This window comes from Acipenser ruthenus, chromosome 10 (genome assembly GCF_902713425.1).
Source record: "Acipenser ruthenus chromosome 10, fAciRut3.2 maternal haplotype, whole genome shotgun sequence".
Taxonomy (NCBI): Eukaryota; Metazoa; Chordata; class Actinopteri; order Acipenseriformes; family Acipenseridae; genus Acipenser; species Acipenser ruthenus.
This window is the reverse complement of record NC_081198.1, coordinates 40,733,613-40,748,892: the sequence shown is the minus strand read 5'-3', so window position 1 is coordinate 40,748,892 and position 15,280 is coordinate 40,733,613. Positions and strand designations below refer to the sequence as shown.

Below are 15,280 nucleotides of genomic sequence, written 5' to 3'. Positions count from 1 at the left end.
TCAACATGAATTGAAAGACATGGAACCACTCTACCACCCAGTAGTCTTTGACATTCCTTTTATATAGTATTTGTTAATTTTACAAATAAATTATAATAAGCCACGGAAATCAAATACACATTTGAAGAAACCATCAAAGCGATATCCTGCATATACCTCGAAATAAAAAATTATCAAAACTCTCCAGTATCAAACAACTGCTACTTATATTATGTTATTGTGACATTCAACAGGAAAGAAACTGAAAATGTTAATCTGAAAGGAATTAAACACTTCAAATAACAACCAAGAAACAATGTAAAACAAATGTAATTTAACTGTTCACTCTGTTTAAGAGACATTATGAGAAAGTGTTTACCAAATTATTACTTTCATTTACCTGCAGTCTTGGGTTTACTGAAAAACTACCAGCTGCAGGATTCATGCAGGTTATATACTGACAATTGTGTATTTCCTTCAGAGATAACTTCTGTCTGTCATACCTGAAAAACAGTTTGCACAAATGTAAGATATGTTTGGAGATAACATTATCCTTTTTAAAATGTTGGTACTATCCATATGCTCATTCTGTCAACTTGTTCTAAAGGAAGAGTCCTTACCAATGGCAGTAATCCAGATGCTGTCGAATGAGCGTGTGGGGCTGGACAGTACCATAGGCATCAACCTCAGGCATGTTAAGATCATCAATGAAATAGATTAGTTTTTTTGTACCTGGTGGAGCATAATTTCGTCCAGCTTTCTTTTCTAAAGGTTTTTCAAGAACACCTGTTAATGTATAAGGGTTTATATAAAACAAGCTATTACCAAAAGAAACCAGCCAAGACCGAAAAACTTCAGACAAAAACTGATTTAAAAAAAAAAAATCAAACTATTCGTCCTTGTAAATGTGTTTATAAAGTGCCATGCATTCAAAAAAATACAAATCATGCAATTAAAAGATTACTTAGGAGCTATTTAACATGCACTCAATATGATTATTTTAAATAACAAATCAGTTCTCTTTGACTTATTAAAAACAATTAAATAAATAAATAAAAAGATCCTATTGTTATACACTGCTATCAACTACCGTACTCCCAAAGAATTGTGTCCCTAAACTTTGTGTGTGTTATAGTATAAAATATAATAAAAAGTAGGAACTATAAGATATTCTCCTTCATAGAAATATAATCTATCATCCATATTACGCAATTAAATGTTTTCAAGCAGAATTAAGCAGATATAATGAGCCCCTGATGATCTCCCTGAATTCTGCAGAGTGTTTTTATTAGTATGATGTACTGTATGTAATATCTTTGGTATGGCTGTACTTACGCTGTAACATGGCAGAGGTGGTATAGTAATTGAAAGGGACTTTGGCCACCATATAATCTTCAGATAGCTTGGACACCTTCTCAGAGACCAGGATAGTCTTCCCAACACCAGCATTCCCAATGAGCATGACCGGCTTCCCTTTGTTCAAAAGTAAATCCACAAAATAACTCAGGCAAATGGTCTCTGATGTATAAACAAGGACGGTCTAATGAAAACAAACAAAAACAATGACCACATTAATTACAGTTTATTCTGTCACAACACAGTAAAGAACTTCCATTTCATATGAATATCACTCTGTATACTAAAACATCATTTAACTATATTTCAGTGCTGTATACTGTTTTTGAAGTGTGGACTGTTTTGTTTTTAAGGCAATGCATATTATCTGCAATTCTTTGTTATAGCACAGGAAGCTAAACAAAGTCATTTCCTTTTTTATCCCCACAGCATTTGTTGTGCTACAGCATTTTACAGAAAATACCCACTGGCCACCGCTCTCAATTTCCACTGTCAGCTCATAGTGTTTAACTACACCTTTAAATGTTTGTGACTGAAACAAGTTTTTTTTTTTTTTTTCAACAAAGCATGTATTCATTAAATAAATGGTAAAATATTAATTCACAGTAAACATTATTATACAGGCCAACAAATATATGCTGCTCCATAATATTTCTTATTATCATGAAATGCAATTTTCTGCATAAATACTTTGCAAACTGCTCCCCCCCTCCCCCTAACACAGAATTTCAAAATAACGACACCTGGATTACAGTTATTATATAATGAAAAATCCCTTTTTGCAATGTGGTAAGACGCTTTCAACAACACAGCCTAGTTCAGTCCACCCAATCATCTATTTTCCTTTCTTCAATAATCTTTGCATAGAGTTAACCAGATCTGTATAGATTCCAGTAACGTTTCAAAAAAGAAAAATGTCATGAGTGATGTTGTGGCGTTGGACACAGCCAGAGAAGAGCTAAATTGTAGCTGGAGAATGACATTTTTTGGATTTTTAACCATTACAGAGTTTTTATAAAGCTGCAGTCAATTTATTGTATTTATTCTAATGAAGAGCATTAGGACCGCTGTACCGCACCATGGCATGCATTGATCACACCATTAATCACACTTTGCAGACAGTCACAAATCAAGTTCTAACAGCAAGCACTGAATCAGGGGCAATGAAGCATAAACTCCTTCACAATTTATGATCTTTCAAATTGCATCTTTTCAACCATTAAATTGCAAGATACCATAAATTTTTATCTTCTTCACTTCAGTCACATTATTGATTCTGCTTTGTGAAATATAGAAAAGCTGTAAATCCGGGCAGTTAGATCAAATTTAAACCTTGTCTTCAGAAAAGAAACTGAACGGCACAAGGGAGGCTGTTAATTTGCAATCGAGAACAAATATCAGAAACAATAAAATGTAATAGCCAACAGGGATTTAAAAAGTACAGGATCCCACTAGGATCTAGTCCTTGGCATCCTTGAATTCTTTATTGAGACTTCTTAATTCTATCCACTATTTACTTGGTACTTTGAAACACATTTCTGAGTGTCTAATAGGTTATATAGTCAGCAAATCATTTCATTTTCAGTATTGGTAAAATATTAATATTGTAGAGATAAAGCTGACAATAGGGTTAATGGCAACTGCTCTGTAACTCACTTTTAGACTTAATTACCAGACTGGAAAGACTGCACCCTGCATGATTTTTATTTTATTAAAAGACGGTGTTAAAAAAAAAAAAAAAAAAAGTATTATTAAAATGTGTCTTGAAGTTGAAACGTACACACTTTTATTTTGCATGACTTGATAAAGTAATCATACAACAGGTATTACAGCTATTATAAAATTATTATTATCACAGATGCATGTCACTCATTGAATTGAATCATTTAACTTGGAATATAAAGCTTATCATATATCCCTTTCAGAAATGTTACCTGTAAAGGTACGTCAGGCTCCAGTTCAAAGACAGGAGTCTTGTCTGCCCAGGGCACAAACTTCTTGGTATCAGGGTCAATAAAATAATCAAACACTGTACCCTGGGAAGGGAATTTTACTGCTCTCATCTCCTTAGACCACCAGCGACTGAACTCCAAGCGATAATCAATTAGCTAAGAAAAAATGCAAACAAATGGAACAAATATGTTAATGCGACTTTTACTGATTTTTTAAAGTGTCTGTTTACAATAGGACATTAAACATTATAAAAAAATAACAACAGAAAATAAAAAAAACAAAAAAATAAATAAATAAAAGAAAATGTAATGGATTATGCACAAACTGGTTTTTTACAAACTACAACATTTTCACAATTACATATAACTTTCCAGTCGAGTGTCAGTTAAAAGGATTGTTAGCAATGTTTTGTATGGAAATGCACTCACTTGATCCTGGAAGAGTGCTCCACCAAAAGCCCAAACACAAGCAAACACAAAATATGTTTCGTAGAGTTCTCGGGGGGAGTCTGGGGGAGTGTTTTCAGGAGTAAGCAGACACTCCAGCAAAGAACACAAGGTCTAAAACATTAAGTAAAACCATCAAAGATGATTGAGTGGAAAAATGAACATGACCTTTAGTTTTACTATCAAATATGAGTGAAAATTAAATACAAAGCAGTCAGGACTTTACAATCTACCATATACATTACAAAGAAAGAACAGCATCACTAAAATGCACAACATACACGTACAAATGTATCAAAGTTTTGGTGGTGCTTCACATTGACAAAAACCTGTCTAACATTTCCTTACAGTAATTGTATTGCAATACTAACTTTCCTCTGAGTATAATTGTATGTCTTGGATGGATAAATAGTATAAAAACAATGTAAGGAATGAATGCAAGAATTTTTTGGGGAAAAAAAGGGACAAAATGTGGACATTCTGAATGAGAACTCACAGCCAATTTGGGAAGCAAATCAAGATGAACAAATTAGGAAATCTACATGGTAGTTCAAAGCCCAATCCAACCTCCCTTATACTGTACACACCCACACAAGCCTTCTCAAGCCACTCCTGCGGGTGAGGGGAGCCCAGGTGGTGACTGGTTAGAAGGTGGCAGACCATGAAAAAAAAAGCTAAACAGGCAGATCTGTCCTGCTTACCTGCACCATGCTGTTTTCAGGGATTGGGGTTATAGTTTTTAGATTACATCTTACTTGCTCCAGGCAGTAAGGGACATACTTGTCAAACAATATAGTCAGATTTGCTCTTTCTGACTGAGCGTTCCGAGTGTCAATCCAGCTGGCTACACACCTAAAAATGAAAATAGGTTCATTTTACATTTTCACACTGTATTGTCCCCCCAGTAGGCTTTACATAAAAAGTGTGAAAAGGGGTGAAATAATTATTGTCTTCAATGTATGTTTTTCGTCTTCATGCTACAGTACAAAAAGCTGTGGATTTTGAACAGTAGATCAGGGTGTGACATTCATTCACCCACTCTAACGGTGATGTATTATAACCTGGCACAGGTCATACACCCACACCCTGATTTACTGTGGTCACACAAAGCATGTGAACTGTCTATAAAACTGTGCAGTATAGCTCAGGAACAGCCTATTCATTTTGTAAACCCACTGTGGGTTTACACCAGCAGTCAATATGCACAGCATACTTACGGACTCCAACCCAGGTCCTGGGGATTGACATAGAGAATGCCGGCTCTGGATACAGTGGCTGGAGTAGCTGCCCGCAAGTGGCTGATTTCAAACAACAGCCTCATGGACGATGTCAAAGAGATGCGCTCATTACTAGCCAGTGTAAGAACCTGGTAAAGGTGAAGAACTGTGGGTTTTATAAAGTGCCTAAAAAAAGCACTCTATTGCTATGGGTCATGGGATGAGCTGCTTGCTGGACAGTAACATGACTTTTGCCAAGGGAAAATAGGGAAACATTGAATCCATTAATCATATATTTTAACCTATAATTTTCAGTATAAACATTTTACTGCTACTATCCAACTGTTTCAAATGACTTAAAATACTATAATTGTATTGACTACAGTTAGCAAACAAAATTGCAAATGAAAACCAGAGATGCTGTAGCAGATTTCTAAGGAGGCAGGTTTCAGAGAAAAAACTAAACAGAAACAAAAACAAAATTTAAAGTAAATGTGGGCAAACATTTAAATAGGAATGTGCTGTTACATGACTACCAATTACTGTGTGCAACACAAACACAATTTTCATCCTGAAGCATGACAACTGGATGTGGTTTTCCTAATACCAAGAACATCTGTGCACTTATTACCAGTAATTGAGACCCACATATGTATGTGCGTTTTGTATTCTATTGTCCCATATGTGATTAGTTTGACTATAAATCAGCATACTGATTGAGTTTCTGCATCTTAGCAGTCTTGGTTATACTAACCTTGTTGTCATCCATTACAGTGTTAAGTGACTCTATCCACATAGGATCAATGTCCCCATCCAGAACGATCCATTTGGGGCCCTCATGAGAAATGCTGGAAAGCTCTCTCATTGTTGAGGAAAACAATCCTAAAGCATGAAGTATAGTTAGCAGCTGTTATAGCATTTCATAAGGAAGCCATTCCATAATTTGGTTTATCAATATTGAAGTACTTTTATTAAAAACTTTGGCATCTGGAATTAATTTGATCTTGGATAGTAATGATTGTGTTTTCCAAGGAAGGGGTTTTATAGGCAATACATCAAAAGAGATCCCAACTTGAACTATGTTAAAATGAATGCTCAACATAAAACACTGAAATGTACATCCATTTAGTGGGCTTGTTCAGAGACATGTTTACAATCAGGGGGTTGCTCTCTACATTTGCTACTCTCTACATTTGCTACCCAGCTCCTGGTCCAGGCCCTGGTACTCTCCCGCCTAGACTACTGCAACTCCCTCCTGGCTGGCCTCCCTGCGTCCGCCACCCGTCCGCTCCAGCTCATCCAGAACTCTGCTGCTCGCCTGGTGTTCTCTCTACCTCGCTTCGCCCACGCTACTCCACTACTCCGCTCGCTCCACTGGCTCCCAATCACCGCTCGCATCCAGTTCAAGACTCTTGTACTAGCCTACAGATGCCTTGATCAGACTGCACCCAGCTACCTCCAGACCCTCACCTCTCCCTACACCCCCACTCGACCTCTCCGCTCTGCCTGCACTAGAAGACTGGCTCTACCTCCGCTACGCTCCCCTGCCTCCCGAGCCCGCTCCTTCTCCACCCTTGCTCCGCAGTGGTGGAACGACCTTCCTACAGATGTCAGGACTGCCCAGTCCCTGACCACATTCCGGCGCCTCCTTAAGACTCACCTCTTCAAACAGCACCTGTAGAACTCCTCTGTTGTATCCTGGGACACTATCACCCTTCATTTAAATATGCTTTATTTTGCTCTTATCTGCCCCCTATTTTACTGCATTTAATCCTGTACCTCAGATTATTGTAATCTGCCAAGTGTTTAATCTGTAGTATTTTGTACTTAATCATATCCTGATGTAACTATCACTATTTAATCATATCCTGATGTAACTTTCACTATTATCTGCTGTATTATTGAATTGTGGTTTGTCACACTTGAGAATTATTGTATTTCTTGTTCTTATTGTATGACTTATATTGTAACACTTGAATGTATTTGTATTTGCTTGCGATTGTAAGTCGCCCTGGATAAGGGCGTCTGCTAAGAAATAAATAATAATAATAATAATAATAATACATTTGGCACTAAAGAGAAAGGACTAACTTCATCACTGCTTGGCCTGCAGTGGTGTAAAAAGTGAAGTAAAACATTAATTCGGAAACCAGAAATTCTTCGCCATATAATCTTGATTTACCGTCCTTCCATTCCCTTGTGGAAGGGTGAAGAAACCCAAAAAGCTCATCTGTTGTTACAGCTTTGGGGTTGATGTCATTCCATATTGGCTTGATCTTCATGTTGGTGTACGTCCTATGCAGGGTTTTTAAAATCTATGCCAAAAAAAACCCCCCAAAAACAAAACAAAAAAAAAACATGGGGTTTAAATTTTGTAAGAAAAGCCTTGCATAGTTGATTGTATTGAAGTTTCTTTGTAAATCTAGACGTTTTGACATGAAAACCGCAACTTGTGCTTACCTTTACAATTATTCCTAAATTAGAAAGATTTATTCAAAAAGACGAAAAGATTTAAAAGCTAAATGTATTCAAATTAAAAGCAATTTACTGCACCTGACTTTTGCCAGCTCCAGCATTTCCAACAATAAAGACTGAATGCCTTACTGCTAAAAGCTCTTCTAGCTGAGAAACCTGCAGAGTGAAACATACAATAGATTATTATACTAGGAGCATACTGGTTTAATAAGTACTAGCATTTTATACTTGATTTCATTTCATTTTCATCAACAGATTTCTATGAAACTACTGAATAGACCCACAATGGCTATGGGTTGACTGCTGGGGGAAAAAAACACATACAAAAAAATATGATGGTTAATTATATCATAATGATTAGTTAGTGATCACAACTCAAGGATAACTCCCCACAATTAATATACAAAAATATCACTTATAATACCATAATATGATGAATCTTTTTTTCATCCAAAAATTCCAAATCACAAACTGATGCTTTATACAAGAAGAAATCCTACTGGCAGCATCTGTTCACATACAAAACTTGTATCGGAGAAAGATTAAAACTAAGCATTTAAGTCAGTTTATGTTTATAGCTGAAAAGACATTAGCCATATGTTGCTGCTGATGGCATCAAACACGGAACATTACAGCCTCCATTCAATTTACAATAAACTAAGCAGAAAGTCGTTATCCCACCTTCAGTATGAAGTTTTCTTCTGGTTGGAGGCGGAGCTCTGCAATGGACTGGCGCGCCATCTGTTCTAAATCCAGGTCTCTCTTTCTCAGCACATCCAGCAGTGGGAACAGGTCGCTTATCAGACCCAGGAAGATGGGCACATCGTTAGTTACTATTTTTGGCAGGTTAAAATCCCTTAGGGCACGCATCAGAACCTGAGAAAGGGGACCAAGGATGAAATGTAATGTAATAAAAACAAACCATAACAAAAAGGCATAAAATGAACAAACATTATGGATTTATCATACTTCAACAATTACAACCCATATGGCTTGTTAAACTCAAGCTGCTACCTTCACTAACATAGACTAACAAACCAATTGTATTTTACTCACCACAATGCTTTTTCATAGACAACTGCATGCGTACGAGGTCGCAGTCCCAAACTCTTTTGTTCAATTTGTTTGTTAATTGTTTTTAACATCATTTAGCACAAAAGTGCCTGGGGAAAATTATGCTTGAATAAATAATGCATACATTTTGTCTGTGTCCAGACTTCTCTATGGAATAGAGAAATTTCAAAGCTGTGGAAAATAACTAGCTTCCCTAAATTTAAACTACAATTTTCTATCTGTTAGGGTATCAAAATGAAATAATATTTCACAACTTCATAATTAAAGTCATAATTACTTCAATTAATGATTTATTTCTTGCAATATTAACCCTTCTCTATTGTTGGTATACTTCTGATTCTTCACACCTCGGCTGTTTTACTGTTCCATTTACATTACCTGGTCCTCAGGTCTGTTTCTGTCACCCCTCTTTAGAGAACCAGCCACTACCAAGACAGATTTAATCGCTCTCAGACCCCAGTCATAATGGTCCTGTAAATTACAACAAAGGTATGCAAATAATTAGATGAGTAGGAACTAAACAACAAAGGTATGCAAATAATTAGATGAGTAGGAACTGTCTTTTGAACACAAACAGTTGTAAAAAGTAACAGGATTGAAAGTGTAAATCTGGATGGAATATGTTAAATATGGGATCCCCCCCCCCCACCTGTTTCGACAGCAACTCTCGACAGAGTGTGTACAGGCTAATGAACTTTCTGGCGAGTAGTCTAGCGTCAATGAATCCTTCAGCAACTAACATTATCTCACAGATCAGCTCAAAATCCGGAATCACCATTGCGCATGGCCTGTTAACAGAAAGAACATAATAATAAAAATAATAATAATAAAACGGACATCATACATGTAATTGCTGTATGTGTCCAATTTCACTGAGCTGAAACCATTCCGAAAATTACTACAAACAGCAACACTGTGCTCTTTCAATTGGGATAGATTACAACACTATAGAGTGGAAAAAAACCCACTTCTTGTACTGTAGGTCACAGCCACTCCCTTGGTCAAGTAAAAAGCAACCATATTTTAAAAAGCCTTGGTTATCACTCCTTTAATTCAATATATAAAACACATTAATAAATCATGAAAAAGATTTATAAATTAGTTATAGCCCATTTTAACCATCCTTTTGTTTCAAAACATATCCTTGTATTCTGATTTAATTTCTTAATGCCATCTTAAATGTATTCGGCAATTTGTTATATAAAAAGTGGGAGTCATTACTATAATTTAAATAGAGCAGCATAGTGTTTCACACCTAAACAGGGCCTTAAGGTTTTCTGGCAGTTCCGTTCTTCCAGCATAGCCAGGGTTAAGGGTTATGAAGATGCCAACACTAGGTTTCAATTCTATTGCTTCTCCCAGGAAGTAAAACCTACACAAAAAAGGGATTAGAGTTATAAAGTATATATGTATATGCAAATGTTTTGAAAAACATACTCATTTAAATCAGCACATTTAAGACTTAAACTCAGACCTTTGTTTCTTATTCCGGATGGCATCTTGAATAGTTTTTACTTGAACAGCCACGACCGAAAGAACTTCCACAGAAATACGGTTAAACTCATCAAAACACCCCCAAACTCCAGTCTGGGAGAGCCCTTTATAGATATTTCCAATGGACTTGAAAATAAACACACACACAAAACAGAATATAGTAACAAATCTGAAACAAATCCATGTTATTGCTTCAGATCTTCTGCTGCACATTGTAGCTAGTCATTTCTGCAGGCAAAACTATAAAGAACTAAGTCAAGCAGACGAACGTACACAAGTACACACTGATGAACGCACTAGACGGAAAATGTGTCTCTTTGAATTTTGGAGTCATGGATGTGTATTTTAAAAGGCATCACATTTTTCAGTTAACACTCCTAAAAACAAAACATTTTTTGACATGCAATGCAATGCAACTTCAATAATTTAAATAAAACGGTCCTTAAGGTGTTAATGCAATAGTGTGGAAACAACCCTGTGGCTCAGCACCTTGTAATCCATCTGTTCAGAGCAGTTGAACACGTACACCATGATCCCGAGGGAGCGGCCCAGGTCCTTGGTGGTCTCTGTCTTCCCAGTGCCAGCGGGACCCGAGGGAGCCCCGCTCATTGTGAGGTGTAGCGACTGGGTCAGGGTGATGTAACACCTACACAAACAGAGGGGGCTCTGAGAACAACTGTCCACACAGCTGGCATCCTTTAACAGCAATGAAACATATCGTTGCTGTACCCACCTAATTGCAACTGCATTATAATTCTACCAAATACATAACATAGAACATTGGAATTTTAAAAGTATGCTTTTGTTTAACAAAGTAAGAACCTTTCATATCAACTCATGGAAATCAACTGTAAAGTGAGGAACACTGTTTTTGTATGCCTGCCTCCACAGACTCTGAATAACACTAATCTTGGACTACCTACCTACTGTATGTTACCTTAGGTTGGTAGTCCAAGATTAGTGCTAGTCTGTGAAATCAAACGTTAAAAAGTTACAAAACTAATAAGAAATGTCTGTGTAGAAACAAACATGATGCAAAGTTTACACTTCACAAATACTTTGTAAACCTGGTCTATAAATACTGCTAATATTTTTGTTATATAGAAGAAATGATCTCTGTGCGATCTAAAATATTAATATTTTAAACTTTATTGCAGCCAACGTTCATCAGTTCATCCATGAGCTGTGCCATGCCGGTATTAGATTCCACATGACGCAGCCAATCTTACAGCAATCATCACTAATTCATCATTAATGTAATACTGTATGCACAAGGTACTTAATGAGAACTCAATTAGAGACTGTTAGACATAGCACAGAAGGGACCGTTTAATAATGTAAAACAAATCAAACTAAATATGTGATCACTTTTCTGGGGGGTAATTTGATAGTGCAGCACAATTATATTGTACTTAAAATAATTTAAAACGAATAAAGAATTATTAAAAAAAAAAAATTACAGATTTTTAGTAACAGGTATTTTTTTTTATCAGTACTGTATCTTAAAAAAAAAAAAAAAATCTAAATACAACTGTTTTTATAAAAGGCTTAATCTGCAAAGTGGATTAAATTAATGAATTCTTTAACAAGGCATTTGTTAAAACAGTTCTTAAAGTTTTATGATTAATTCATTTTAATGCAATTGGCAGAATCTTACCTATCAGTGAGGGGGGTAATGACAAGTCGAGGCGTGTTGCCCAGATACTCATAAGAATACTGAAACTTAGCATCACAAATGTTGACATAACAATGTCTTTGGTTTTCATCCCATATGTGCCGTAGCTGGGATAACCATGCAAACGCCTGCCCATTAGTCACCTAATAAAATAAATGTCAAATCAACTGCCAATCAAAACAACATGCTTGGCCATCAGAGGATAAAAATCATACTCTCCGAGTATCAAGTATTACAATAAATCGTCATAGCAGTTCAGGAACGACTCGGCAGATATGAATTATAGAGTAAGCATGTAATAGAAGAGTGATGAATAGAGCAAAGCATGCAAAGACATTTTCATTCTGATAGGGCTGATAGATTTCACTCTCGGGACTCACTTGGCCTCTTCAAAGCCAGTCCACCTACAGCGCTCTCAGATGCTGGTTTCTGCTCACGTACAGCTAACAGACTGTAGCTCGTTTAACATGTAAATGCTGGTACGTATGACCAGAAACATGGGTCCTTCCAATTATATCGCCAGATTATACGATTTAGAATAATGTATGGTTACGAATGTCGGAACCCAGTTTTATCACATTTGGATAAGCAGTGTTTATGTGTAAAACTGAAGGTGTGCCATACGAGTGCCCCACACTACACCTTGAGGATGAGTGAATGCCTTGGAGCCAAGTAAGGTTAGGCCTGGTTAGTATCTGCAATGTTGCATCTCAGTGAGTATATCCTGCTTAAATAGCTTCAAATAAAATAATAAAGGCTGACTTTTTTCACTAGCTTTTAACACATTGTATCAGGCTTCAGTGTCTTAAGAGGAGTCATGAAACGATAAGATATCTTCAATACAGGCATTAGGCATTTGTAGTTAAATCAACATTTCAATCAATCTCAATAACACGAAGAACCAATGCAAGACAAAAGCAGTTTAAACCTACTGTACTGGCCCTGGAAGCAGCAGCCATGCATGCAATTGTCTCATGACAGCTTCATTACACCATTGTTACAAACACACACATGTAGTCTTTGAAATAAACCATCATATATATATATATATATATATATATATATATATATATATATTACACACGCACACACACACATACACACACCCACCTCATGTATAATAGACCTGATTTAACACACACTTCGTTCCATTATGCAACCAATTTCTTCATTAAAGGTCATAACATATGTTAGACTTCCATGTGCTCACCCTTTATGTTTAATTAGGAACAGCTTCCTATATTAAAAACTGGATCTAGAGGATTACCCTGAGGAAGGCCTTTTCAAAGCAATAATGGCACGGCTTTAACTGGAAAAATGGGACAATGTTCTTTTTCTAAGACGAAAGGCAAAATTGAAGAAATCAAAACATGCTGTCACACTTAGACACAAGCAAGGGAAAATGCCCTTTTAACAGAGAAATGATTCTTTATGTTAGGCTTTTAAAATGTTTCTGGGTAATTGCTACAACAAATTACCTTCTGTGCTACGAGCTTGGCTACGACGTCTCTAGCATGGACATCAATTGTGCAGATTGTCATGATCTTCTGACGATCAACGGGGGTGAGGTCTCCTAGCAGCATGTTTATCAAGGCATTCAACTGGGTAATCTGGAAAATAATTATATTTCAATAGAGATATTAAACTGCAAAACAATTTTCTTTGCATGTCAAATGCTAAATGCTGCGGTTCTGCTCAAAGAAGTACTTAAATTGTAACACAATAATGAAATAGCAAGCAGTACCTGCCTTCCTCTCACATGAAGATAGGCAGGCCAGAAAACTAAAAGCTGTATTAGCAGACTTGGTGGGCTATTCAATTGAAGGATCTAAACATTGCAGGATCTAAATACCACAGCCTGTTAATCATTAAATAAGAACCGCTCAAGCATTTTCTATCTTATTACAGATAGCAATGTACAAAAAGAGGCTCGTGTGCACGGTTTGATTTTCATAAACTTGGTTCTCAAATTGTAATCGTCTTAGGTGCACATAAGCAAGAAAAGTATACCTGTTTACGATTGTAATCCTTCAAAGCTGTTTCAAATCCCTCTTCCATGCGCTCAAAGGCTATTCCAACATCTGTTGCCCACCAAATCTGACTGCCGGTGAGGGCCACCTGGGCAGAGTAGTCAAACAGCCACTGATCCCGAGGCTTATCCTCATACCCGGCCACAGCCTCCATGATCTCCTTCCGAACTGTGGATCGCATGGTTTCTTCCAAATGACTTAACCAACACTCAGCCTGAGATGGGTACAACAGAAAAGCAGTTCAATCCAGGAATTTTGTTTAAAAAAATATACCAGTGACTGTTTAAAAAAAAAAAAAATTACTTTCAAGTTGTTTTGTGGGTCAGAGGGGCCGATATCGTCCACTTTTTGAATTCATGCTATGTCAGCGAGTGATTTGAGACACCCTTACCTGCCCTTCGCAGACACACGGCTGTGAGAAAGGAACATACTCCCCTTCCCTGCTGTACATGCCAGTGGCGCTTTGCTTGTCTCCTTCTACCTCATTCTCTTTAAATTTAAGGTCTGCCAGGTTATCAAACAGTTTTAATAAGTGCCTTGTAACCTGTTAAATGACACAGCAGAATAACAAAAAAAGTGTTTAGGTTGTATATCTCTACACAGATTAAACAACTTATAAATGTAATTTACATTTCTTTAATGGTGCAAGAATCTCTTTTAAGATGTACCTGTTTTGGCTGTGTTCCCTTGGAAACGATTTCTAATAAATCCATTGCAGAGACAAAATAAAATCTTGGAAATGTGAGCCTCTTAGTCTCCAGGTATTCTGCCAAGGCTTTCTCACAGATTGACAGCCTACAAAAAAGGGTTTAGTGGGATCAGCAACAACAGTTTACATAAAGTCAGATTTTAACAAACACTAGTCTGAATTGTCATCAAGTATCACGAAGTAATACTGTAATATATTATTACCCTGAAATGTCGTCCTGAACCTAATCCTAGCCCTTATAAAAGATACATTAGCTTTTCCTCATACTGAATTCAGCAAGGAAGCTATTGTGGGCTAAACTCAATGGAACAGTCTTCTTCTATGGAATCATCTAAATAAACCCTGGTATTGTTTTAGTTGAAATTGAAGTCTGAGTATAGTTGCATATTATGTACTGGATAGTGGTCATCTGTAGTTTACCTTTGCAGTTTGCATTTTTTGAGAATGTGCTTGTTGTAAATGGTATACTTAGTTTACACTGTCTGCATTTAATTAATTTGTTACCTGTTTAATATCATTGGTTATCAGGCTTATAACTAAGTAATTTTTCAAGCACAGAAAAAGCTGAATTTAAATGGTTTGAAAAATGAGCATGAAGGCCACGATACACTATGCAATTTCGGTGCAATCCAATCGCATGCAATCAATCGCGTGCAATCGCGGCTGATCACTCTGAGTGCAATTGGATGAGATGCACTATATATAGAGGGTGTCTGGAAGCGGGAACGAGAGTATTTGTATACGCCTATTTTGTATTTTGAGGTTGCTATGCGCATAGAACATACAGCATGTGTACTTTTGTGTTTGTAAATATGTCTGAATGTGTTTATTTTACAGAATGTATTAAGGATTTATTTTTTGTTTTTAATAAA

General features: G+C 36.6%; 1 protein-coding gene across 1 annotated transcript in view; it reads right to left on the bottom strand.

Annotated features, from left to right (window-relative positions):
- The window catches only part of dnah9l (dynein, axonemal, heavy polypeptide 9 like), a 67,248-nt gene that overhangs the window by 29,506 nt on the left and 22,462 nt on the right, over window positions 1-15,280 (bottom strand). The window contains exons 27-47 of the mRNA XM_059031329.1: window positions 14,368-14,494; window positions 14,091-14,243; window positions 13,680-13,913; window positions 13,148-13,279; window positions 11,652-11,812; window positions 10,484-10,640; window positions 9,975-10,120; window positions 9,756-9,872; window positions 9,150-9,288; window positions 8,879-8,971; window positions 8,108-8,302; window positions 7,505-7,582; window positions 7,134-7,266; window positions 5,706-5,833; window positions 4,952-5,100; window positions 4,436-4,586; window positions 3,717-3,848; window positions 3,270-3,443; window positions 1,315-1,519; window positions 600-765; window positions 380-482 (exon numbers count right to left, since the gene is read on the bottom strand). Coding sequence (XP_058887312.1) covers window positions 380-482; window positions 600-765; window positions 1,315-1,519; window positions 3,270-3,443; window positions 3,717-3,848; window positions 4,436-4,586; window positions 4,952-5,100; window positions 5,706-5,833; window positions 7,134-7,266; window positions 7,505-7,582; window positions 8,108-8,302; window positions 8,879-8,971; window positions 9,150-9,288; window positions 9,756-9,872; window positions 9,975-10,120; window positions 10,484-10,640; window positions 11,652-11,812; window positions 13,148-13,279; window positions 13,680-13,913; window positions 14,091-14,243; window positions 14,368-14,494 — 3,073 coding nt within the window. The remainder of the gene's footprint in view (window positions 1-379; window positions 483-599; window positions 766-1,314; window positions 1,520-3,269; window positions 3,444-3,716; window positions 3,849-4,435; window positions 4,587-4,951; window positions 5,101-5,705; window positions 5,834-7,133; window positions 7,267-7,504; window positions 7,583-8,107; window positions 8,303-8,878; window positions 8,972-9,149; window positions 9,289-9,755; window positions 9,873-9,974; window positions 10,121-10,483; window positions 10,641-11,651; window positions 11,813-13,147; window positions 13,280-13,679; window positions 13,914-14,090; window positions 14,244-14,367; window positions 14,495-15,280) is intronic.